The 26,288-nt window shown below is 45.3% G+C and overlaps 1 protein-coding gene across 5 annotated transcripts in view; it reads left to right on the top strand.

Annotated features, from left to right (window-relative positions):
- SMARCA2 (SWI/SNF related, matrix associated, actin dependent regulator of chromatin, subfamily a, member 2) overlaps positions 1 to 26,288 on the top strand; it is a 679,721-nt gene that overhangs the window by 625,372 nt on the left and 28,061 nt on the right. For all 5 annotated transcript variants that reach the window (XM_030193821.1, XM_030193826.1, XM_030193822.1 and 2 more), the window contains 2 exons: positions 3,864 to 3,969; positions 20,729 to 20,830. In XM_030193821.1, coding sequence (XP_030049681.1) covers positions 3,864 to 3,969; positions 20,729 to 20,830 — 208 coding nt within the window. The remainder of the gene's footprint in view (positions 1 to 3,863; positions 3,970 to 20,728; positions 20,831 to 26,288) is intronic.

Here is a 26,288-nt window from a genome sequence, read left to right as displayed (position 1 = left end):
GAGAGCCTCACCCCCCAATGCCTCGGTCCGAAACAGGTGGCAAGGCGAAAATCAGACCTCTGCGGCACCCGAGGAAGCCGGCACGGGCAAAACTGGGCCAATATAATGTTAAACAACAGGTCAGCTCCGCAATGGTATTTCATTTTATAATTCTAACATAAGTCTATGCATTTATATTTTGGACATAAATGCTTCCTTATTTTAAGTGTTCACACCTAGACTATGAAATTATGCACATAGATTATTGACCAGTTTCAAATCTCTGTTATTCTAAGATGACTGAGGTTAGTTTTCAAAGTTATTGCAATATCTTTTACCCATGGCAAAGAGGTTTCCATCTACATCATGGCACGGATACCATCCTGACAGCATTACTAAGCAACATCCATTCAGCTTTTGACTGTGGAGAAGTTGTGCTGCTTATTTTATTAGATCTCTGAGCCACTTTGACCTGGTCTATCATACATCACTACTGTCCAGGTTAAGATCTGTAGGCATCACAGGAACAGACTTAAATTGATTCATTTCCTTTCCACAAGAGCGGGCATCCTCAGACAATTTTCTCCTCAGTTCCAACCTCACATTTTCTCTCCTGCAGTGTTCTTTCTAAATCCTTTTTTTTTGTTACATTTGTACCCCGCGCTTTCCCACTCATGGCAGGCTCAATGCGGCTTACATGGGGCAATGGAAGGTTAAGTGACTTGCCCAGAGTCACAAGGAGCTTGCCTGTGCCTGAAGTGGGAATCGAACTCAGTTCCTCAGTTCCCCAGGACCAAAGTACACCACCCTAACCACTAGGCAACTCTTCCACTCCACTTTCACAACACTTATACAAGATCGTGGAATTAAAGCATTTTACAATACAGATGATATACACTTACTAGATTTCTATGATCCTCCTATACACATAGATCCTACTAAGAGTCAAAAGTGTTTGGATGCTACCTCTGACAGGTTATTTGGCAACTGCCTGGTTCTCAGCCCTGCAAAGACTGTAGCTGTCTGGTATTTAACAGACCTTTTTCTTCCCCAGCAGTTCCAGTACTGAGAAATAAAAACATTTCTTTGGTTACTGAACTCAGATATCTAGGAGTAATAATTAATTAGCAGCTTTTGCATCTCAGATTACAATCTCAGTGAGAAAAAATGTTTTTGGGCACCTAGGCAGTTTTTCTATGTCCATTCTTATCTGGATGAGTCCTCACAAAAAAAAACTTACTTCATGAGCTAATCACTTTGGGGCTTATTTTCAAAGCACTTAGCCTCCCAAAGTTCCATAGAAACCTATGGAACTTAGCCTCCCAAAGTGCTTTGAAAATATGCATCTTTGTGTCTCAACTATTGCTGTATTATCTGTACTGGACTTTCATCTTTTCTCATTAAGCGTTTGCAAACTGTACAAAATATAGCAATAAGAACCCTCTATTGTGTGTTAAAGCAAGATTGTATCACTACCCTTCTGAAGTCTTAACATTGGTTACCTGTACAATTTCAGATCCTGTACAAGATTCTCAATAACCCACAGGGCATCCCTCCTTACTTCAATGATTACTTTGCACACGCCACGCAGAACACTAGAATCATTGCATGATGGTCCATTGCATGTACCACCTGTTCATTTGCTTCATGTAGACTCAACCTGTCAAGGTACACTATTTTGTATTGCTCCATTACTCTGGAATTTCTGTTTTTTGTGTACAAAACCATTTCATTCCAGATTTTAAAAATTACTGAAGACATATTTATTCCTTCTCGATTTATCTGATGCTTTTGACACTGTTGATCACCACTCTGTCCTCACTTGCATTTTGGGGCTCTTTTCTGCCTTGGTTTTCTTCTTATCTTTGCCCACACTTTTAGTGTATGCTCCGGTGGTTCCTCCCCCGCTGCTGTCCCACTGTCAGTCGGTGTACCACAGGACTCTGTCTTGGGACTACTTCTTTACTTGATGTTCTGATTTCACATGGTTTCCAGTATCATCTTTATGTTGAAGACTCCCAGATCTACCTCTCCACAAGCGGAAAATTCAGCAGGAGTCCAGGCCCAAGTCTCAGCCTGCTTGTCTCTTGCTGCCTGGATGTCTCACCACCATCTGAAACTGAACATGGCCAAAACTTAACTTCTTTTCCTCCCCCCTAAACCCACCTCATCTCTTCTCTCATTTTTTATTTCTGGGATAACACTTTCATCCTTCCTGTCTCATCACCTCAAAACTTTGGGGTCATCTTTGACTCCTCTCTCTCTTTTCTCTGCCCATATCCAACAGTCTGCTAAAACTTGTCACTTCTTTCTCTATAACATCATCAAAATTCATCCCTTCCTTTCTGAACACACTGCCAAAACCTTTATCCACACTCTTATCACCTCACGCTTAGATTACTGCATCTTGCTTCTCATAGGTCTCCCACTAAACCATCTGTCTCCCCTTCAGTTTATTCAGAATTCTGCTGCATGACTTACCATACACCATAGTCATATAGCCCCTCTGTTCAAGTCACTTAATTGGTTCCCCACTTGCTTCCATATACGTTCAAACTGCTTTCTGACTTATAAGTGCATTATTTCTGCAGCTGCTCACTATCTCTCCATGCTAATCTCTCCCTACACCCCTCCCCAGGAACTCCATTCATCAGGTGTGTGTCTCCCATCTGTACCCTTCTCCTCCATTGCCAACTCCAGACTCTGTTCCCTTTATCTTGCTTTACCGTATGCCTGGAATAGACTTCCTGAATCTGTATGTCAAGCTCAGTTTCTGGCCATATTCAAATCTAGACTAGGCTGCTTTTAACTCTTGACCCCTTTTCACCTGTTCAGTACCCATGTCTGTTTTAATCATTCCCACGATAACTCCCCAGTCCATTTTTTTGTCCAGTTTGTCTTGAATAGGTTGTAACCTCTATAGAGCAGGGACTGTCTCTTAACATGTTTTATTTGCTCTCGTAGCACTATTGAAGTGATGAGTAGTAGCAGTAGCAGTAATGGCTCAGTAACACAGCTCAGAGCAGACTGACATTCCTGGTCACTTGTTTCTCCTGTTCTCTCAATATCTATCCTTTATCTCTGATGAAATGATGTTCTTTATCTATTTTTATTCTAAACCGTCCTACGGTAGTCACAGGAAGGGCAATATATAAAGCTTAAATAAACCATAAACTAGTATTTTATAATCTATGCACATAACTGTGCATCCTGCCCACACTTCACCCAACCATCACCCACCTGCAAAGGATACACCATTGAATATTGATGTATACTTACGGAATAGCTTGTATCTGGAAACTGCTCATCTACATTCAAATTTGTTCACATAAATGACTAGGATACTGGCATTTATGCGTGTACATGCCCCCAAATGCTATAAATAGCACCCAAAATTGTGTGCACAAATTTTTGCATACACCCAATTTGCGCTTTCAATTGAATAACAAGCCAATTAGCGCCAATAATTGGCCACTAACAATCAATTATTGGCGCTAATTGGAAACAATTTGAATTTACATACGCATCTTCCCAGTTGGTATTCAATAAAGTTGAGTACGTAAATTTTAAAGCCCAGATTTGGAAAGTGGGAGCAGCCATGGGAGGAGCATGGACGGGTCATTTGCATATCAGTGTTGCAGTATTTTTACACAAATATAAAAAAAACTTTGTTTCCTACATGCTAAAAGAAAATAACTATTGCTCTTGCAACTACTTGTAATTTTGCACATTTATAACAGCACATATTAAATCTAGTTCTAACGATAGTTTCAGCCTTTCAAAGAACAGAGTAATTCTATATCATAGTTACTGTGCTTTCATCTGCTGTCACACCTTTCTCATAAACCCTGCAGAGTTAATTTTCGGTGTTTTCTGTTCAACAGCTCTGGGCGGCAACTAAGTGAAGTGTTTGTTCAGCTACCCTCTAGAAAAGAATTACCAGAATATTATGAGCTAATTAGGAAGCCAGTGGACTTCAAGAAAATAAAGGTGAGTGCTACTGTATTAGATGGTATTATATGTATTTGGGTAGTAGAAAGTACATACATTTCTGAAACAAATAAGAAAGAGAAAGTGAGTAAAATGTAATATGTAAATGTGCTCTTCAAAATATTGAGCTCAGAACATATAATGCTAGATTTTCAGTCAGTTAAATTATGCTCCTGAACTTGACTTAACTTTGTATATTCAGCCCTTCTATCCAGTGGCCATGCTGCAGTTTTCTAAAAACTCATTTCCACACGTAAAACACAATTTTATTCATGGATATGGTTCTGAAAGTTACTTTTAGGGATTAGTTTGAAAAGGTGTTTCAACAGGTAAAATGGTATTTTACACCCAGAAAATGCCTTTAATTAAATTGTCTGGTGTACATACACATACAGCTTATATGCATGTTAGTTTACAGATCTGAGCAAAGGCATTCCTGAGAATATGGTTTGGGAGGAATTAAAGTTCCTTAGCACAGGCAGCAGATGAATCCATCAACTGGTGGGGTTGTATCCAACTACCAGCAGGTGGAGATAGAGATCACTGACTTAAGTGAGTGGTATTGGACGAGCAGCCCCTTTGTAAGCTAGTATATTTTTATTTATTTTTGTTACATTTGTACCCCGCGCTTTCCCACTCATGGCAGGCTCAATGCGGCAGGCAATGGAGGGTTAAGTGACTTGCCCAAAGTCACAAGGAGCTGCCTGTGCTGGGAATCGAACTCAGTTCCTCAGTTCCCCAGGACCAAAGTCCACCACCCTAACCACTAGGCCACTCCTCCACTGTATATCTATCTCTGTCTCCAGCAGGTGGTGGACGTTTCCTTTCCAGTTCCTGGATTCTTCTACTTTGAGACTCCTCCTGGGCTACTTTTGGCTAGCCGGTTGAGAGTGGGGGCGATTGGCTCTTGTGCCATCCTTGGGACCATACTTCTTTGGGGTTCCTGCCTCACCCCATGTCCCCTTTTGCCTCCCTACCTGGCCTGATTGCTGTATCCTTCCTCACCATTTAAAAAACAAAACAGAGAAACAGCATCAGAGCTTGTGCTGCAGCCGTGGCTGTTAAAAAAAAAAAGAAAAAAGATTCAGCGATGTTTAGCTGGAGGGAGCAGGAACACAGACTCACTGGTGATTTCTCAGCTGTTCTGTCAGTGTTTTTCGTCTGGGAGGCTTGTTGGTCTATTTGGGCTGCGCTGGTTGAGTGAACTCATTTCTTTTATTTCCCTTGACAGGCGCATTGGTATGGCAGCTGAAGCAGTTAAGCGCTGCTCCTGCTATGGTAAAAAGAGATCCGCACTGGGTCTTTGTTTAGCAGGCTGCTTCAAAACTCTGCCGGCTGAAGCTGCACCCGTCGCAGAGCCTTTGGTTTCCCGCACTGATAGCGCTGCTCCGCCTGCCATTTTGTCTGCTTCCTCCGGCGTGGCTCCCGCCAGTCAGCTGATGGTGGTTTTGGAGCCTTTGCCTGCAGCAGATTCAGTGTGGCTGTCTGGGGAAACCCTTGCTGTGCATGGGGGCTCAGGGGATCCGTTTTCCACAGAATTTATACTTTTATTGCACCAGGCTTATCTTTTAAAGAAGACTCCCTCTCAGCCTTCTTTCCAGGGTCCTGTGCTGCCTATTAACTCCTCTGTGACAGAATAGAAGTCGAGAGGTCAAGATGGCGGCTGTGTGAGAAGCACAGCTAGACGCGACCCACTCTTCTCCCTAAACACCAAGCAAGTTCGCTCCTTACCTGACCCTCTAGATGGGGAAAAGGAGAGGCAAAGTCAGGGAGATTCCCTCTCTCCCTGGCGGGTCAAGCCAACTTCGCCAGGCGAAAATGGAGGATTTTGGAATCGCGCCAGGTCCTGGACAAACTTCTACTCCTGTAGCTGAGGCTAACGCTGTGACGCTGGCCGACAGTGTAGACGGGGCTTCCCTAAGCCCCGTCAAACGTGCGGCTCCTCCACAACCAGGAAGTGGTTGTCTACTGATGAGTCCTGACGCTCTGACCCGAAGTGGATTACAGACCGAGCAGGGAGGGAGCCGTCGGGAGACCGAGGGAGAACGGAGTGCGGGCAGCCTGAAAGTTCCAGAGGTGAATTCTGCTCCTATGCTGTCGTTGCAGACTGTGAGTATCCTGGAAAACGCTGCCAAAGCACCCCTTCCTGAGTTGAATTTGGAGAAAATGAAAAAACCAGCCGTAGTGACGCTAGAGTCACTATGGGACCTTACCTTTACTGCCCACACCTCTTTACAAGCTGTAATTACTAAAAATGCTGTAACCATCAAAACTTTGTCAGAAACTGCTTTATCCCAATTGCAACTGACTGAATTTCAAACTGCCGCAGTAAAATCTCTTACGGAAAGAACCCAAAAAATGGAACTTGTGGGACAAACTTTGATAAAGGATAAGAATTTTACTCAAAGGCGGTTGGAATATCTTGAAAATCAGTCTAAACGCTTAAATTTGAGGCTAATAAATTTTCCAAGTTCACCATTGGTTACTCCGGTACAAATGGTTAAGAAATATCTCGTTGAAATACTGGGTATGTCAGATAACTCACTACCACCAATAACTAGAGCTTATTATTTGCAAACTGAATCAAAGTTTCCTCAAGGTGGAGAAGCGATGAACCTGACAACCTTTTTGGAGTCCTCTTTGGAGGTCATTACCAAAAGAGCAACTTTATTAGTCTCTTTTGCATTAGAGATGGATAGGGATGCAGTTTTGAGACTTTCTTTGAGACATTTAGATTCTATGTTTTTGGGGTCAAAAATAAGGATTTACCCAGACTTATCAAGAGAGACTCAAATGCGGCACAAGGCCTTTTTGACCCTGCGCCCAAGAACTGTGGCGATAGGAGCTAGCTTGCTATTGAAATTTCCCTGTGTTTGCAGAATTGTATTTCAATCCAAACAATTTCAGTTTTTTGACCCCAAACAACTGGAGGAATTTCTGCTTAGTAGAGAAGGAGTTCAGGTGGTGGTATAGTCCCATACGTACACTGTTTAACAGCTTCTGAGTGAAGAATCCAGGGCATGTGCTTCATTGGTAAAGTTATTATTATACAATTATTTCATAGATTATTTAAGTAATCTTACATCTTGATCTGATTTCTTATATTGAGGTCGATAATTTGTTGAAACTTACTAGTTTATTATATGTTTGATTAAGTGTGATTTCTAATTTGTGTATTATCATTCATAAAGGTGAAATTATGTTTGTTAAAAAGCTTAATAAAAATAAAAATAAAAAAAACTCCTCTGTGACAGGCTTTGAGCATATTCTCTCCTTTGCTCCTGATTCCCTCCTAAGAGGAGAAGAACATCCTCTGTTTCTGAGGAGGCATCTTTGGGGCCCGGGGCCCCTTTACCTTCCCTTGCTGCTTTGTCAGGGGATTCTCTTCCCCCTTCTAGAGCAGATGATTTTGAAGTGGGTGATTTGAAGCAGGAAGAGCCTGATGACCCTACTGCAGTTCGTGTTTTCCATAAGGATAAGCTTACCTCTCTTATTTCTAATGCGTTGGCAGCTTTGGATATTGCAGATCCAGAATCTCGGTCTTCTTCCTTGGTCAATCTTAAGATGACCAGTACGAGGAAGCCTTCTAATGCATTCCCAGTTCATGAGGCTATTCAAGAGCTGATCTCAGCTCAGCGGTCCGACCCTGAGGGGACGTTTAAAGTTGCCAAGGCAATGTCTCGCCTTTATCCGGTGGTAGCGGATCAGGCGGACAAGTATGTTCTCCCTACTGTGGATGCTTTGGTAACTGCGGTCACCAAAAAGACGACCCTTCCAGTAGGTGAGGTAGCGCTCAAGGACATGCAGAACCGTCGCCTTGAAGCCTCTCTAAAACGTTCCTTTGAAGTTTCTGCTTTGGCTCTTCAGGCATCAATTTGTAGCTCCTATTCAGCCAGGGCATGTCTTAGTTGGCTTCATCAGGCACAGGAGCATGACCCGGAGGAGGGTCTGCATTTGGAGTCTGTCTCCACTCTTTTGGAATCAGGCTTAGCTTATTTACCTGACTCCCTTTATGACCTGGTTTGCTCGTTAGCTAAGCTTATGGCCCTAGCAGTTTCTTCTCATCATTTGTTGTAAGCTCTTTGAGCAGGGACTGTCTTTCTTCTATGTTTGTGCAGCGCTGCATACGCCTTGTAGCGCTATAGAAATGCTAAATAGTAGTAGTAGTAGTTACGCCATTGGGCGGCGGATTTGGCCTCGAAGCAGAGAACTCACTCGGCTTCCTTTCCGAGGCAAACTTCTCTTTAGAAAAGATTGTCAAGGATTTAGGTGATTCTAAGGGTCAACGCCTGCCAGAGGACAGGACTCGGTCGACTCCGAGAACTTCTTCTTCTCGACCACGTTTCCGAGAGGCTCGGCATTAACAGCTGGGTAGGCCTGCTGCTAACTTCCAGCGAAACCGTTTTCAGCAGCGTTCTTCCTTTCAAAATGATAAACGTTCCGCAGCCATCTCCTCACACCCAGGTGCTTCAGGGCGTCCTACACAATGATGGGGTGAAGGTCCACTCTTCAGTTCCCAAGATTTGCAGTCGGCTGACCCTTTTTAACGAAGAGTGGGCCAACATTACCTCAGACCAATGGGTTTTGGATATTATCAGAGAAGGTTACAAGCTAGAGCTTTCTTCTCCCGTAGGCGACGCCTTTTTGGAATCCCGATGTGTCTCCACCTCCAAACGGGTAGCAGTCGATGCTACTATTCGTTCCCTCGTGAATCTTGGGGCAGTGTTTCCTGTCCCGCCTTCTGAAATCCGGATGGGTCGCTATTCCGTTTATTTTGTGGTTCCTCAAAAAGGGGGTTCCTTTCGGCCATTCTCGAACTCCACAAGATAAATCAGTTCTTGAGGGTCCAGCATTTTCGCATAGAAACCTTGCAGTCCGTGGTAACAGCAGTTCAGCCAGGAGAGTTCCTCACGGCTCTGGACTTCGAGGAGGCCTATCTTCATATCCCCATTTGGAAGCAGCATCAGCGTTTCCTCCGTTTTGCCATTTTAGGGCGTCATTTCCAGTTCCGGGCGCTCCCCTTTGGCCTTGCTACGGCTCCTCGGACATTCTCCAAAGTCATGGTGGTGGTAGCAGCATTCCTGAGGAAGGAAGGGTCAGGGTTCATCCCTACCTCGACAACTGGTTGATTCGAGTGGATTCGGCTCTAGAGAGCCGCAAGGCTACTGACCAAGTCATTTGTCTGTTGCAGTCGTCGGGCTGGGTGATCAACTTACCCAAGAGTCATATCATTCTATCTCAGCAGTTAGATTACCTGGGAGTTCACTTCAACACAGCGCTAGGACATGTCTTCCTCCCAGAGGAGCATGTTCTCAAGCTCCATTCTTGGCAGTCCATCCAGATGTGGTACGTTTTTTGCATTGGGCACTTCATCTCCGCCCCCCTTTACGTCAACCCTGTCTGTCTTGGAACCTTAATTTAATTCTTAGGGCATTGCAAGGCCCTCCTTTTGAACCATTACATAGGTCTTCCGATAAAGACCTCACCCTGAAGACTGTTTTTTTGGTGGCTATAGCTTCAGCGCGGAGAATCTCCGAGATTCAAGCCCTTTCTTGTCTGGATCCCTTTTTGCAGTTCTCAGAAGTGGGGGTCACGTTGCGAACTGTGCCTTCTTTTTTGCTGGTCATCTTGGCTTTTCATCTCAATCAGGCTGTTTTTCTTCTTTCCTTTCGGGAAGAGGATTTTCCCGTGACTTTTCATCTGTTGGGTGTGCGCCGCGTTCTCCTTCACTACTTGGCGATGTCTAATGACTTTTGACAGGCAGACCATTTGTTTGTGCTTCTTGCAGGTTCTTGTCATGGTCAAGTGGCTTCAAAACCGACTATTGCGAGATGGCTTAAAGAAGCTATTTCCTTGGCGTATTTGTTGGCTGGTCGGATCGCACCGGAACCTTTACAGGCACATTCTAGAGCACAGTCGACTTCGTGGGCGGAGTCTTCAGTCTTGTCCTTACAAGAAATTTGTCGGGCAGCTACTTGGTCCTCCGTACACTCTTTTTCCAAGCATTATAGAGTGGATATGGCAGCTAGATCCAGTGCTTCTTTTGCTGCGGAGGTCTTGGCTAGAGGGGCGACGGTGTCCCTCCCTATCTAGAGACTGCTTTGGTACATCCCACCAGTTGATGGATTCATCTGCTGCCTGCGCTAAGGAAGGTAAAATTGTCTTGCCTGATTATTCTCTTTCCTTTAGCTGCAGCAGATGAATCCAGCATCCCTCCGTAGTTACCGTCGCTTTTCTCTATTCACTCTGTTTGTGTCACGCTCCTCACCTGCTCGCGGTCCTGACCGCCCTCTGGTTCCGCTTCTGCGCGGGGGAGTGTCAGCCATGCAGGTTAGGCTGACGTCCCGATGTTCTTTTCCCCTTGCTCGCTGCCATGACCAGCCTGGCAATGCCGGCGAGGTGCCCCGGGCCTCGGTACCTGTCTCCTCTACTGTTTCGCAGCGCCGGCCATCTTGGCTGTGCCGACGCTCCTGGATCAGCGTTCTTCCAAGCGCAGGACCCAGGAACTTGGGCCATGCCTTCTGACTCCTGGATTGGCTTCCTGCATCTGGGTTCCACCTCCTTTGGCCAGCTGGCCAATCGGAATTCCACCTTGCCAGCTGAATCCTTTTTCCTGTCTCTGGCCAGCTGAAGATCATTCCTCTGGAAGATGGAGGTTATTTAAGGAGTACCTACTCCTCTAACTTTGCTTCGGCTTCTACTTAGGTAGAGTGGCTGGTGCTTAGTTGTGACCGTATCTTCTACTGCTTGTTGCCTGACCTGATCAGACCTCGGCTGGACCTGACTATTGCTTCTGCTTGCTGCCTGCCTAGAGAGTTTGCCTGGACCTGACTACTGCTTCTGCTTGCCGCCTGCCTAGAGACTTTGCCTGGACCTGGCTATTGCTTCTGCTTTCCGCCTGCCTAGAGACCTTGCCTGGACCTGGCTATTGCTTCTGCTTGCCGCCTGCCTAGAGACCTTGCCTGGACCTGACTATTGCTTCTGCTTGCCGCCTGCCTAGAGACTTTGCCTGGACCTGACTACTGCTTCTGCTTGCCGCCTGCCTAGAGACTTTGCCTGGACCTGACTACTGCTTCTGCTTGCCGCCTGCCTACAGACTTTGCCTGGACCTGACTACTGCTTCTGCTTGCCGCCTGCCTAGAGACTTTGCCTGGACCTGACTACTGCTTCTGCTTGCCACCTGCCTAGAGACTTTGCCTGGACCTGACTTATGCTATTGCTTGCTGCATGCCTTTCTCCTTGAGATCCTGCCAGAACCTGTCTGCTGGTTTTGCTTACTTTCGCCCGGTGGTGGTTCCAGGGTCCTGCTCTTCATCTCCCTCTGCAGGTAAGCCAGGATTGTTCGGCCGCCAAACATTGTTTGGCACAGGGACTCACTATTCTTACAGGCAGCTTGACAGAAAGCCAAAGCCATGAGTTCGCCGGACAAAACTGACATGTCTGACGTGGCTCAGGTCCTTCAACAACAGCAGGTTCAGCTTAATAGACTATCGGGGGGTCCTTCAGGATGTGTGTTCACAGATGTCATCTCTTCAGGCCCAGTGATTACCAGTTGTTGGCGCTGCCAGAACCACTCCTCCCATCCCGACCTTACGTCTGCCAGAGCCTCCCCGATTCGATGGTACTCCTGCTTGCCGGGGCTTCCTGAACCAATGCCAGATGCTCTTTGATATGCAACCCGCTTCATTCCCATCTGACAGTCTCAAGGTTACCTACATCATTTCTTTCATCTCCGGACCAGCCCTGGCATGGGCTTCACCCCTGTGGGAACAACGGGATCCGCTCCTTTCAGATCTGGGGGGAGTTCCTTCGTCGTTTCAGAATGGGTTTCGATGTTCCTGGGCATCCCTCTTCAGGGGCAGGTGAACTGTTACGTATTCAACAGGGCAACAGTTCCGAGGGAACATATGCGATACGGTTCCGTACCTTAGCCGCTGAACTCCGATGGAATCAAGAAGTTCTGACGGCTATTTTTTGGCACGTTTTGAGCGGGCATATCAAAGATGAATTAGCTGGTCGTGAGGTTCCTACCACTTTGGATACCCTCATTTCCCTGTGTATTAGGATCGATGTTCGATTTCAGGAGAGAGCACAAGAACAATCTACCTCTCATCCTCCTCGGAGATCTTCTCCTCAGAGAATACGAGCCATCTCTCCGCAAGGAGCAGCGGGTTCTGCTGCTGAAGGACTGGAGGAGCCTATGGTGATAGGTAGACATCGACTCTCAGCCGTGGAAAGGGCCCATCGACGAAGCAACAGACTTTGCCTATACTGTGGTAAACCCGATCATTTTGTGAAAGAATGTCCTAACAAACTGGGAAAAGCTTAGACCCAAGCCTTGTGGAGGTGGTGGTTTTGGGTCAATCAGGGTGAACACTTTAGCCCTGCTGGACTCTGGAGCGGGGGGGTAGCTTTATTGATGCGGCTCTGCTTGAGAAGCTAGGAGGACCAGCGGTTCCCTGTAGGCCAGCTCTGCAGGTAACCTCTATTCATGGGTCTGCTCTTCCTCAGCCTATTACTCACCTCACTCCGCCTCTTCAGATGCAAATGGGTCTCCTGCATCATGAAAACATCCAATTCTTCATCTTGCCGCAAGCCATTCACCCTGTTATCCTGGTTGCGTCTCCACGCGCCCAGCATTGATTGGCCTACTGGTGAGATCAGTCAATGGAGTGCCCGATGTTTTGAGACCTGCCTTACTCCAGTGGAACCCCCTCTGAGAACTATCCCAGCTCTGCCTGGAACCCTTCACCCCTGCGAGGCCTGTCTTCCGGCGGAATATCGTGATTTTCAGGACATTTTTGATGCTCGGGAGGCAGATTACCTCCCTCCCCATCGCCCCTTTGATTCCGGGCATGATGCCTCTCCGAGGGAGATTGTACACTCTGTCCCGAGAGGAGTCTGCTGCCATGCATACTTACATTCAGGAAAATCTTCAAAAGGGATTTATTCAACCTTCCTCCTCCCCTGCTGTAGCTGGATTTTTTTTTTTTTTGTTTCCAAAAAGGACGGGTCTTTACGACCCTGCATTGACTATCGAGGCCTGAATAACATCACTGTTAAGAACCGTTACCCTCTGCCTCTTAACCCTGAGTTATTTGACCGCCTTCAAGGAGCGGTTATTTTCGCCAAGTTGGACCTCCGGAGCGCCTAAAACTTGATTCGTATTCGTCCGGGGGACGAGTGGAAAACGGCTTTTAATACACATGAGGGCCACCGGGTATCGAGTCATGCCCTTCGGTCTCTGCAATGCTCCAGCTGTGTTTCACAAGTTCATTAATTTTATTTTTCAGGATCTGTTATATTCATCCGTCATTGTCTACCTGGACGATATTCTTGTATTCTCTGCCTCTATTCAGGATCACCTAGGGCATGTGCTTCAGCGGCTCCTGGAACGTCGGCTTTTTGCCAGGGTGGAGAAGTGTGCTTTCCATCAACCAGCTATTCCCTTTCTGGGGCACATTATCTCAGCTGTCGGCCTACAGATGGATCCTGCGACGCTTCGGGCTATCCAAGATTGGCCGGTTCCTCAAGGACTCCAGGCTCTGCAGCATTTCCTGGGATTCGCCAATAGGCAGTTTATTCCGCATTACTCCTTGATAACTGCTCCACTGACTGCTTTGACTAAGAAAGGTGCTGATGTTCGGAATTGGCCTCCTGCGGCTCAGGAGGCCTTTTCTACCTTAAAGGCTGCTTTTTTGTCTGCACCGGTGCTCCGTAGTCCGAATGTTGCTAACCTGTTTATTGTTGAGGTGGATGCTTCGTCTCTTGGAGTTGGAGCGGTGTTGTCTGTCTGCTCCTTCTGGTAAAAGACATCCGTGTTTCTTTTTCTCTAAGAAATTCTCTCCTGCTGAGCGCAAGTACACTATTAGGAACAGAGAGTTATTGGCTCTGAAGCTCGCCTTTCAAGAATGGCGCTATCTTCTGGAGGGGGCTGCACATCCGATTACAGTCATTACAGATCATAAGAACCTTTTCTACTTACAAGATGCCAAATGACTGAATCCACGGCAGGCCTGGTGGTCACTTTTTTTGCTCGCTTTGACTTCCACTTGGTTTTTCGGCCTGCGGAGAAGAACATGCAGGCGAATGCGCTCTCTAGAGCATTTGATGTGCCAGAGGAACCCGATGATGTCTGCCCTATGCTTAATCCTGCTTGTATCCCCTCTACCGTGGTGGCCTCGACTTCTCTCCTGACCTCTGTTCCTGTCCGGTTCCGACGTAAGATTGGTTCTTCACTGGGGTCATTCCTCTGCCTTCGCAGGACATTTTGGATTTCACAAGACTTACCATCTTATCTCTCGTTATTTCCGGTGGCCTCATATGACTCAGGATATTCTGCAGTTTGTTTCTACTTGTCCCACCTGTGCTCGCACCAAATCTCCTGGCAAGCAGTGGGGTCGTCTTCAACCCTTGCCTATTCCCAACCAACCCTGGCAGGAAGTATCTCTGGACTTTATAACGTATTTTCCCCTTTCCCAGGGCAACACTATCATCTGGGTGGTTGTGCACCGATTTTCCCACATGGCACATTTTGTTCCTATGCGGTCCCCACCCTCCGCTGCTACTCTTGCGTCCGGTTTTATCCATCATATTTGTTGTCTGCATGGGTTGCTTCAACGCATCATCAGTGACAGAGGTTCGCAATTTACGTCCAGATTTTGAAGATCCTTGTGCTCGGCCTTTGGGGTTACCACACACTTCTCCTCAGCCTATCATCCCCAGACCAACGGCATGGCGGAGCGGACCAACCAGACCCTCAAGACCTTTCTCCAGGCCTTCACTAACAACCGTCAGGATGATTGGGTGGACCTCCTGCCTTGGGCCAAGTTCGCTTACAACAACAGTCTTCATTCTGCTTCCCAGACTTCGCCCTTTTTTACTGTATATGGGCGTCATCCGTGCCTTCCTCCTCCGATTCCATTGGATCAAGCTCCTTCCCTGATTCATCCGACCCTCACTACTATTCAGGACACTTGGAGGACTGTTCAGTGTCATTTGCGGCATGCTGCTGCGAAATATAAACGTTTTGCTGACCAACATCGACGCCCCGCTCCTGTTTTCCACCCGAGGCAGAAGGTTTGGCTCAGCACCAAGTACCTGAGACTGCGTCTCCCGTCTCTTAAGTTTGCACCCCGCTTCATCGGGCCATTTGCTGTTCAAGCTAGAGTGGGGACAGTTGTCTGTCTCCTTCACTTACCTGGCAATCTTCGTATCCACAATGCCTTCCACGTATCTCTGCTTAAACCCTTCCTGGCATTTAAGTGGCATCCGGAACCAAAGAAGATAGTTGTTCCTGACTCTGAGCTTGACCCCGGGTTTGAGGTGCAAGACATTCTGGATTCCAAGCTTCAAAGAGGGAGACTGTTCTACCTATTATTCTGGAAGCATTTTGGTCCAGAGGACAATTCCTGGGAACCTGCTAGTAATGTACATGCTCCAGACTTGGTCCAAGAATTTCATGCTGGTTATCCTTCTAAGCCTGGACTGAGACGGAGGAGGGGGGCTTCCGGGGAGGGTACAGTCACGCTCCTTACCTGCTCGCAGTCCTGACCGCCCTCTGGTTCCGCTTCTGCGCAGGGGAGCGTCAGCCATGCAGGTTAGGCCGACGTCCCGACGTTGTTCTTTTCCCCTTGCTCGCTGCCATGACCAGCCTGGCGATGCTGGCGAGGCACCTCGGTCCTCGGTATCCGTCTCCTCTACTGTTTCAGAGGGCCGGCCATCTTGGCTGCGCCGGCGCTCCTGGATCGGTGTTCTTCCGGGCGCGGGGCCTGGGAAATTGGGCCACACTTTCTGACATCCGGATTGGCTTCCTGCATCTGGGTTCCGCCTCCTTTGGCCAGCTGGCCAATCGGAATTCCACCTTGCCAGCTGAATCCTTTTCCCTGTCTCTGGCCAGCTGAAGATCATTCCTCTGGAAGGTGGGGGTTATTTAAGGAGTACCTACTCCTCTAACTTTGCTTCAGCTTCTACTTGGGTAGAGTGGCTGGTGTTTAGTAGTGACTGTATCTTCTACTGCTTGTTGCCTGACCTGATCTGACCTTGGCTGGACCTGACTACTGCTTCTGCTTGCCGCCTGCATAGAGACTTTGCCTGGACCTGACTTATGCTATTGCTTGCTGCATGCCTCTCGCCTTGAGATCCTGTCAGAACCTGTCTGCTGGTTTCGCTTACTTTCGCCCGGTGGTGGTTCCAGGGTCCTGCTCTTCATCTCCCTCTGCAGGTAATCCAGGATTGGTCAGCCGCCAAACATTGTTTGGCACAGGTGCTCACTATTCTTACAGTCAGCTTGACAGTTTGTTGTTCGTGTTTGTTCGCATTGTTTTGTTTCTTACAGTTTAGAACACGAATTTCAAAATTTGGTATGAGTTTCATCTACAATTGGTTATACTCTTGTTCTGTTGTGGTTTCTGTCCTACTAGTAAGGAAGGTTTCCTGTTTGTCAGGACCTACTTTTGCTTTGTGATGAGACATATACTAGCTTACAGAAGGGCTGGTCGTCCAATACCACTCACTTAAGTCAGTGATCTCTATCTCCACCTGCTGGTAGATGGATACAACCCCACCAGTTGATGGATTCATCTGCTGCAGCTAAAAGAAAGAAAATTATCAGGCAAGACATAATTTTACCTTTCCACACACAGTTGGTGAAATATACGTGTAAAATCAGGAATGTTGTGCGTACGAAATAGCAGATATAAATATATGCACATCTTTCTGTGGCATTCTTTACAAAAAGAAAGTATGTGCATAAATTCTATTAGAATATTGGTATAACTTATACAGATAACATGCTAAACAAGTTGGGCAGTTAGATAGTTGGAGAAAGTGGCTACTGGTTTGGGCAGAAATCTGTTATTGTTTGTTCAGTCTTGCATCTCCCTCCCTCCTCTTTTTGGTGTTAGTATTTGTTAGTTTTATGCTTTTTGCGATTATTTATTTTACATACGGTGGTTGTAAAAGACCCCCTGACCCTGATTCGTAATCTTAATGGTGTCATTTTTGTTAATGTGTGAATATTTCTTTGTAAACTGCTTAGATTTTATTTTGGGATAGGTGGAGTATCAAACTAATAAACTGTAAATTGTAAACAAGAAAACACATATAGGGTAATTTTAGAAGTCATTTCTTCTGTGTAAAACTCTGGTTTATATGCATAAAGGGGCTCTTATAAAATTAGCTAATGCCTAAAAGTAAATGTGGTACAGTAAGCGTGCTCATGGACTGGAGTTTAGGTGGCGCTGCAATTTAGGCACATATTTTAAGCTTTAACTGCTTTTATTCAGGATCAAAAGAACCATACAGAAAAGTGCTGAACAATATTACATTCAAAATCAACTGTCAATGACATGACAACAAAGAAACGATGATATAACAGTGAGCAAAACACCATACAGCATATGACAAAAGAAACTTATCCCAATTTTTGTGAATAACCTACTACCACCCACCCCATATATCTGTCTGTATGCATGCGCACGCATATGTGCAGCTAGCCAAACACAAACAAGTAGGTGGGAGCAAGAAGCCATGAGTCTGAGCTACTGTAGTTGCAACGAGTGCCTATCCTGCCACATGATTTAAAATTTGTGGCAGCTGCCACTGAGAACTGCAAACTTTGGGACCGTTGCTATGTACAGTAAGTTTGGAAGAAGGAAAGAAGGTAGGTGAAGATGAGGGGGACACAGAAAAATAGGGAAACACACACCACTGTGCCACACCAACTATGATGGCCTGTTGTCTGGACTCTTATGACTCCAAGCCTTCTTATTAGCATGCCCAAGATTCCCTGACCGCCCCCACCAACCCCTTCATGCCCCCCTACCCAGGCAGAGGACCCCGAAGTCAGCCTGTTGTAGGTGATAAATCATGATATGCTCTGGAATTTATTCAGTACTGCACTTCTTGCCTTGTGTAAGATAGTTTGTAGATAATTCCAAACAGACAAAAAAGTCTTTTGCCTGCTGGGGATAGCAAGGGCAGCCTGCGCCTCCCATAACGTTAAGGCATGATAGCAAAAAGAGGGAGGCACATCCTGCAACCCGTGATTAAGTATACATTTCTTCCCCAATGCATAGACTTTGCTAAGAAATAAACGAGAAGCTTTATCAGGAATCCCATAAGCTTCCCACTTAGCCAATAGATCTCCCTTCCAAGAAAAGACTATACATTGACCGAAAAGATTCCCCATGTATCTATGAATTGTTATGCAAAAAGCCTGGATACCAATGCATCTCCAGAAGGAATGACAGAAAGTATTGTGTGTGTCCCCACCTGCTGACACTTGAAACATTGTGCAACAGGCACCCAACCCACTTTAGAGGCCTGTAGCTGTGATATGAAGTATGTGGTATTGACTTTCTTGGAATTCAGTGCTGAAAACCTGCTGTGGGATAGCCTTTATCAATTTAGGAAAGTCCACCCCCTCCAAGTCATACCCAAGATCTCTACTCCGTGCTTCCTTGAGAGGACCATACTACCGTGGAAGTATGCACATATTTTCTAAAATACTTGCAGTTGCGCATACCTCGGTGGTTCCCAAACCTGGTTCTGGAGGCACTCCAGCCAGTCAGGTTTTCAGGATATCCATAATGAATATTCATGAGAGAGATTTGTATGCAGTGCATGCAAATCTTTCTTATGAATATTCATTGTAGATATCCTGAAAACCTGACTGGCTGAGGTGCCTCCAGGACCAGGTTTGGGAACAACTGAAATACCTGTTTTCGAGCAAGCATAATGTCCATGCCTTCAATCTAGGTGAGATTTCTGCATGATTTTTTTTGTTGTAATTTAAAACATTTTACATTGTAGTAAAATACAAAGGGAAATACACATGAGCAAAGCAAATTACAAGAATCAAGAAAAAATTAGAAAAAAGTGTGTCTAGTGTGAAGATCCTTCCCTCCGCTCAAGGGTCTTCGGGATCTTGCCTCCACCCTGGCCACTCAGCCTCCCGGCCCCACTGCAGTCCACAGGGCAGGGCTCAAAGAAAATAAACTTCAAAAAGGTAAAAGTCACAAGCTCCTTTATTGTCAGGGATTCACAGTCCAGTAACTTTCAAAAGGGATCCTGCAGCCCTTCAAAACAGTTGCTCCTGTTTTTTCTCTCAGGGCCCAGGTACAGCAGAAACACAACCACATCCCCTTCCAGCTGCTGCACAAATCAGCTGGAGCCAAATTGACAGTCCCCACAGATAGGTTCCTCTGTAGTCCAACTTCACACCCCAAAAAGAATCCCTGTATCTTGTCCACCCCCACGGGGTTTCTGCAAACAGTTCAAAACAATTTAATGATCATCAAAATTAGCACAGTATGTTTAAATGTAATTATTAAAAATATAATGAAAATAAATGTGCTCAGTCATCTATTCAAACCATTACACCCTCAGCGGGTAATTGGTTGAACCAGAGGAACCATTATTGCACATTAGACATTCCAATTATTTCAAATGTATATGCATACACTCATGCCATCCCTGGCAAAATGTTAAATCACAATCAGTCAAAATGCTGGCAATGGCAATGCAGATTAATATGACAATATATATCCCCTATATATATGCAATGATGATACAATACATGGAGCTTTACAAATGTGCTAAAGAAACATGAAGGTAATCATATAGATGTTATAAGGTAATCTGAAAAACATGTACTTATCTGTACCATACAGGTCTTTATCTGTCATCATCTACTATGTTACTGATTTCCAGACTATTTTTTTAACTACCACATTAACCTATAAATCTAAAGAAATTGCAGAGTCTAAACAAAATTCCCAGTACTCTGATCTTATATGTACATACTGATTTAAACATGTAAAAAAGCTTTTTTTTTTATATGCAAACAATTCTTAACTCTTCTAAAATCACCTCCTATTTTCTGTGACTCGTCTTCATAATTTTATATAGAATTTTACATATCCTTTCTATATTCAATAACCCATTCACGTATTTGAGTCCAAGAGTATTTGCTGCATAGCAGGAACTGTTAAGTGAAACTATTGCACTTTGGCATTTAAATTCTAAAAGAATCGCTACTATGTTGGTGTGGCACAGTGGTATGTTTCACTATTTTTCTGTGGCCCCCCTCATCTTCACCTACCTTCTTCTTTCCTTCTTCCAAACTTACTGTACACAGTCGTGGTCCCAAAGTTTGCAGTTCTCAGTGGTAACCGCCACATATTTTAAATCTTCATGTGGCAGGATCGTGGCTCATTGCAACTACAGTAGCTCAGACTCATGTCTTCTTGCTTCCATCTACTTGTTTGTGTTTGGCTAGCTGCACAAGCACATATGCGTCTGCATGCATACAGACGGACAAGAAACAGACCTTTGATAAAAGGTGTGTATTGGCTGTTGCAGCATGTACCTACATGTACATTCTCTCTTACTGTGTTTTTTTTCTTTTTAATATGGGAAAAACAGAATAGTATACTTGCTTATTTGTTGTTTGATCTGCTATAAAGACATCTTCAAATAACTCAAGTTGTAATGGGAAAGCAGTAGTTCAGTTTGTCTAAAATGTAGCTATGCATAATACTATTAATACACCAGAAGGCAAAAGATACCTTATTGTATCAAGATTAGATGATGCTTCTAATTAGTGCTGTGCAGCCATAACATAATAGCTAACGTTTTCCCCTTTGTTGAACTTCTCTATTGAGGTATACCACTTTATTGGAGGGTTGTGCATTATGTTACAACTTTTCAGTATGGCCTATTAATTTATTTTTCTGTTAAAAAAAAATCTAATCAGGAAAGAATCCGTAATCATAAATACCGGAGTGTTGGTGATTTGGAGAAAGATGTGATGTTGCTTTGTCACAATGCTCAAACATTCAACTTGGAAGGATCTCAGGTACGATTTAATTGGCTTATTTTTTTTTGTATGTTTGAACTTTGCACTCTTGCCTGAGGACAAGAAGATTCACCAAGTTCCACAAGTGCAGTATTGGGGGGAGGGGCACTTATATAATCATGCACCTGGATTTAGATGCCTGTTCTATAAAGGAAAGTAAGCATCTACCTTCCTTTTTTAGAATACTAGCATAACAGGTCAAAAGCATGCCTATAATTTAGGCATTGAGCTCTTCCACCAGCCATAGAGCTGGTGTAAATCATTGCGCCTAAATTTATAATGTTCTATAATTTATGTGTATAACTCAGGGGCGTAGTCAGACTTCCGTGGGAGGGGGGTCCAGAGCTCGAGGGGAGGGGGCACATTTTAGCCCCCCCCCCCCCCCCCCCCCCCCCCGGTCTCTGCCGACCCCCCCCCTCCTGCCGCGAACCCGCCACCGCCTACCTTCCGTTTTGCTGGCGGGGACCCCACTCCCCGCCAGCCGACGTCCTCTCTGACCGTTCTGCTGCAGAGAAAAGTCTTCTTCCTTGCATGCTGCTGACGTCCTGCACGTTGTACGTGCAGGCAGGATGTCAGACTCAGAGAACAGTTCTACGCCACTGGTATAACTGTTACGGAACGCCTATCACCCACCTGGGGTTATCCCTGTGGCCACCTAGGGGGTCTACCCTCAAAATTGCTCAGATCCGCCTGCACCTGGGCACGTGCTCTATACTAGCACCCTCCCCCCACCGACTGGGTCCCAACCGCCTCTGGGTGAGTCTTTCGCTCTCAAGTTATCTCAGTGTTTTTTAGGTTACTGGAGCCACACTTCCATTGGCCCCCACAGTTCCTAGAAAGCAGACAAGCAGAGTCAATAAACTAAAAAAAAGTTTGTCATAAAAATATTGAATGGTGAACCATAAAAACAGATGGAACAAAAATAGCACAAAATAACAGGTAACTGAATGTTGCTCAGTATTAAAACTATCTAAACATTTAGTCACTACCTGGATAGTGCCTGGGGAGTACAGGAAATATAGCTGCTCACAGGTTACAGAATATAATTCTCACAGGGTCTCAGTAAAGAGATCTTTCTCTCTCCTCTCTCTGGCTGAGGCTGGGGAAAAATCCAGTATTTCCAGACTGGATTTGAACTCCTGGGCTAATCAGAGCCCAGAACAGCACATTTTAAAAGTATACTGCAGGAACTTCCTCTCTGTGCTAAACTAAAGAAAGAATAGTCACTTTCTGCCACAGCTTTACAAAAAGAAAACACCACCTGCTGGCCAATAGGAGAAATACACTTCAAGAAATAATACAGTGTACAGGCTTAAAAACCCCCTGTTTTGTCACGATAACTGTGCAATTCCATGCTCTATCCAGACTCTGCCCATGTTAATGCCCACCCTCAAACTACATCATGTTTAGGTTCCTTTTTTATGGACTAGGGCTTTCAAGTTGTCATGTACATGTGTATGAACACATATATGCATGTATAAGCCAGTATTCTTAGCATTTACTTGCATATTTGGCACAGATATGTTACCACCTTCTTCATAGACTTGCCCTCCATGTGACAGTACGTGACCCCAATGTGTAAATGTAGTCATTTATGTATTATCTGACCACCAATTATCATACCAGCCAAAACCATTTTGGTGAATGATGTCCCAAACTCTTGTAATCAAAAAGGCCAGATAAGCAATCTTGCAGTCACAGTTGATCCACAGTCCATCAGATGAACTGCCTTGTTTGAAGATTGAAGGCTTCAACTGTCCTGCAATGCACCTCAGCTTTTCTTTTACCAACAGCTTCTCTCTCACACAATCACAATATCCGTACTTATAAAACTGCTCAATCCCAAAATCTGGTTCAAAGCGGCTAACAAAATAAGAACTCAAAGACCAAAATACAATCATATAATATTCTATAACATAATGAGAAAAAAAGAAATTCAAATACATATATTATAAACACTATGGTCTCCCTAATAGCCTTGTTTAGATATTTCTGAAAAATAAATTATTTCAGGTGTGCATGAAACAGAACTTATGTAGGCAGTTGTTTAGCATATAATGGAATCGTGTTCCAATATTGGGCTGTCAGATAAGAGAAAGAAGTTTCAAACATTCTCTTAAAATGAACTCTTACATGAAAGAAAACATGGCACAAAATGATCTTTGGATCGAAAAGACTTGGTACACAATGAGATGGAAACTAAATCAAGCAACTAAATAGGGACCTCTTCATTAATAATTTTAAAAATAAAACATGATATTTTAAATATAATCTGAGCAGATTCTGGCAACCAATGTAAATTCTTAAAACACTGGGGAAACCTGATCAAGTGTATAAAATCTAAAAATTAATCTGGTAGCTGTATTTGTCCCTGCTTCCCCATTTTTCTGTCTGCTAATGTGCGAGACAAAAATTTGGTAGGGCCATTACCCTGTGGCTTACCCTGTTCCGATGCCTTTGCCTCACTCAGTTTTTGTCTACTAGAGTTAACAGATGTGAAGCCCAGATTTTTTATAGGATATCTAGGTTGGAAAAGGGACGAAGATGGGATGTTGACAGTTTGCATCCATTATACAAAAGGCCTGCTGAACACAGATCCTTTGTAAGTATGTTTTCTTAGTGTCCCACACATCAGTCCAGAACTGGTGGGATATATCCATCAACCAGCGAATGGAGATAGAGAAAGAAAGTAGTTCTTGGTGATTCACCGTTTAGTAGTAGTAGTAAAGGGTATTGTGCTATCCTGGAACCCTCCGTATTTCTCTGTCTGTAGCAGCATTTTGTGGTGCCAAGTCCCTTCCCTCCTCCCCCACCAACATTCTAAGGTGATTTTGCCTGGAGATTTTTTTCAGACCGTAAGTATACTCTCCATTTCTTGTTTCCAGCTAATGACCCTTTAATTGCGAGACTACTCTCCTTGCGGTCGCAAGCAGTTTTGTACTATTGTGATTTTGAATGCTGTTTTTCCTCTGTGCCATTTTACCACATTTATTGACTTTTTGGCAGGCAGCTGGACTTTGTTTTCTGGTGCTTCTATTCTGTTCTAAAGGAGGTGATAGTTCCCAGAAGTGTAGGATCCCTTTGGTACTTGAGTTTGTTCTTCATAGCATGGCAGCGGCAGTGATCATTCTGCCAGGATATTTTGTACTTGTCTGCCATTTTTCCCCCTTTCTTTCCAGTGAGAATGTGATTTTCTTTTGGCTGCATTCCGAGTCTGCAGCCTGCTAAGCCTCATCTTGTTCTCTCACTGTTCTACACTCCTGTAATATAGAAAGAAAAAAAAGAGAGAGACTGTTGCTGTTTGGCTCTACATATAGCTGTTTCTAGTGACTTTCTCCAAATAAACTACTCTCCTTAGCTTTTAGCTAAGTGCTGGCTTTCAGAGCATATCAGGACTTCAGGGTTTGCCTTCTTCCTATCAGTGAGCTCTCTTCTTTTTCCCTCCATGCATATCTATTCATTTTATTCTATTTTTCTTACATAAGTACATAAGTAGTGCCATACTGGGAAAGACCAAAGGTCCATCTAGCCCAGCATCCTGTCACCGACAGTGGCCAATCCAGGTCAAGGGCACCTGGCACGCTCCCCAAACGTAAAAACATTCCAGACAAGTTATACCTAAAAAATTCACAGCAACAACTTTATATCCTGTGCCCATGTGTGCTAGCTATGTGGTGCCAACTACATTTTATTCTGTCTGCATAGCCTACATTTTTCTCAGTTTTAAATGCATTTTCTGTGTTTGCAGTGAGATTATCCCAACCCTTATTACTGTGTGCAGTATTTAGGTTTATTTTCTCCCTTCAGTTTTGCAGCTTAAGGGGTAGTTTTCTTTTTGAGCTCAGTACTCTTTATATTTTGCCTTTGGTTACTCCTCTGCTGGTTGTAAGTTAGTTCAGCTGTTTTTATACTTGCTGACTTGGCTTTTGCTGGCCCTCTCACTTTCAGCTGGACTCAGCTGTGCTTCTCCTGTTCGGATTCAGATGCCTTTATCTTTGTAGTCTCAGGTGTCTGTCTGACTTATGCTTACAGTCTCTGCTCTGCTAATCCTCGCAGACTGAGCTGACTCTTTCCTCACAGTCTCAGTTTTGTGTCCTTCACAGTCTCTGTTGTGCATAACCTGACAGGCTTAGTAATTATTAACCGCACAATGTCAGTGCGGCTTAACTGTGCTCTTTCAGTGGTGCATCACCATGCAGTCTCAATATCAGCTGTGCTTATCTTCTCAGGTTTAGCATTATGTAGCCTCTTGGACTCAGATGGGGTTTTGCCTCTCTAACCTTCCTCTGTTTTACTCAGTAAGCTCACCTAGACTTAGCCTTACCAACAGCCTCACTGACTGAGCTGCACATGCTGTCACAGACCCTTCTGTACTTGGCATTGGCTTGGAGGTATTTTGTCTCCCATTCTTAGTTGTGCCTTTTTTTCACAAACTTAGCCAATCTTAGTTCCACTGATTAAGCTGTTTTTCTCCGAGGACAAGCAGGCTGCTTGTTCTCACTGATGGGTGACGTCCACGGCAGCCCCTCCAATCGGAATCTTCACTAGCAAAGGCCTTTGCTAGTCCTCGCGCGCCCATGCGCACCGCGCATGCGCGGCCGTCTTCCCGCCCGAACCGGCTCGTGTTCGTCAGTCTTCTTTTCTCCGCGCTCGGGACGGTTGTGTTTCCGTTTCGTGCCCCGTAAAAGTCGACCTCGCGCGTCGTTTTCGACTCGTTTCGCTTCAAAAGTGTTGGAAAAAACCTCTTTTGGCTTTTTCCCTTCCTCTAGTTCGAGTTTTTCACCCCGGTAAGTTTTCTTTCATCGTCGGGGTAGGCCTTAGTTAGGCCCCGGTCGAAATTTCCTTCCCGCTTTTTCTGCTGGTGCCAAATTTCGCCATTTCGTCTTTTGATCTCGCCGGCGTGATTTTTCCGCCCATGACATCGAAGCCTTCCAGCGGCTTCAAGAAGTGCACCCAGTGCGCCCGGGTAATCTCGCTCACTGACAGGCACGCTTCGTGTCTTCGGTGTCTGGGGGCCGGGCACCGCCCTCAGGCCTGTAGTCTGTGTTCCCTTTTACAGAAGCGGACTCAGGTAGCGAGGTTGGCCCAGTGGAACTTTTTGTTCTCGGGCTCTTCGTCGGCATCGGCACCGGGGGTATCGAGTGCATCGACGTCTGCAGCGTCCAGACCTTCATCCTCGGCGGCGAGTGCATCGAGGCATCGACCCTCTGCATCGGCGCCGAGACATCGGGTGACTGCATCGACGTCGGTGGTACCGGGACCTCGTCTGCTGATGTCGTCGGACGGTGGTGCTTCGTCTGGAGTGCAGGTGAGGGCTGTCCACTCCCCTGCTGGTGGCGGTGAGCCTTCGGGTGGGTCTCCCCCTACCCTGAGGGCTCCTGCGGTACAGCCCCCCCGAGATCGACCCTCTTCGGTCTCGGCCCCGAGGAAGAAACGGCTGGATTCTACGTCCTCGTCG

Source organism: Microcaecilia unicolor, chromosome 2, assembly GCF_901765095.1.
Source record: "Microcaecilia unicolor chromosome 2, aMicUni1.1, whole genome shotgun sequence".
Lineage (NCBI taxonomy): Eukaryota > Metazoa > Chordata > Amphibia > Gymnophiona > Siphonopidae > Microcaecilia > Microcaecilia unicolor.
This window is presented reverse-complemented; position numbering and strand designations above follow the sequence as displayed.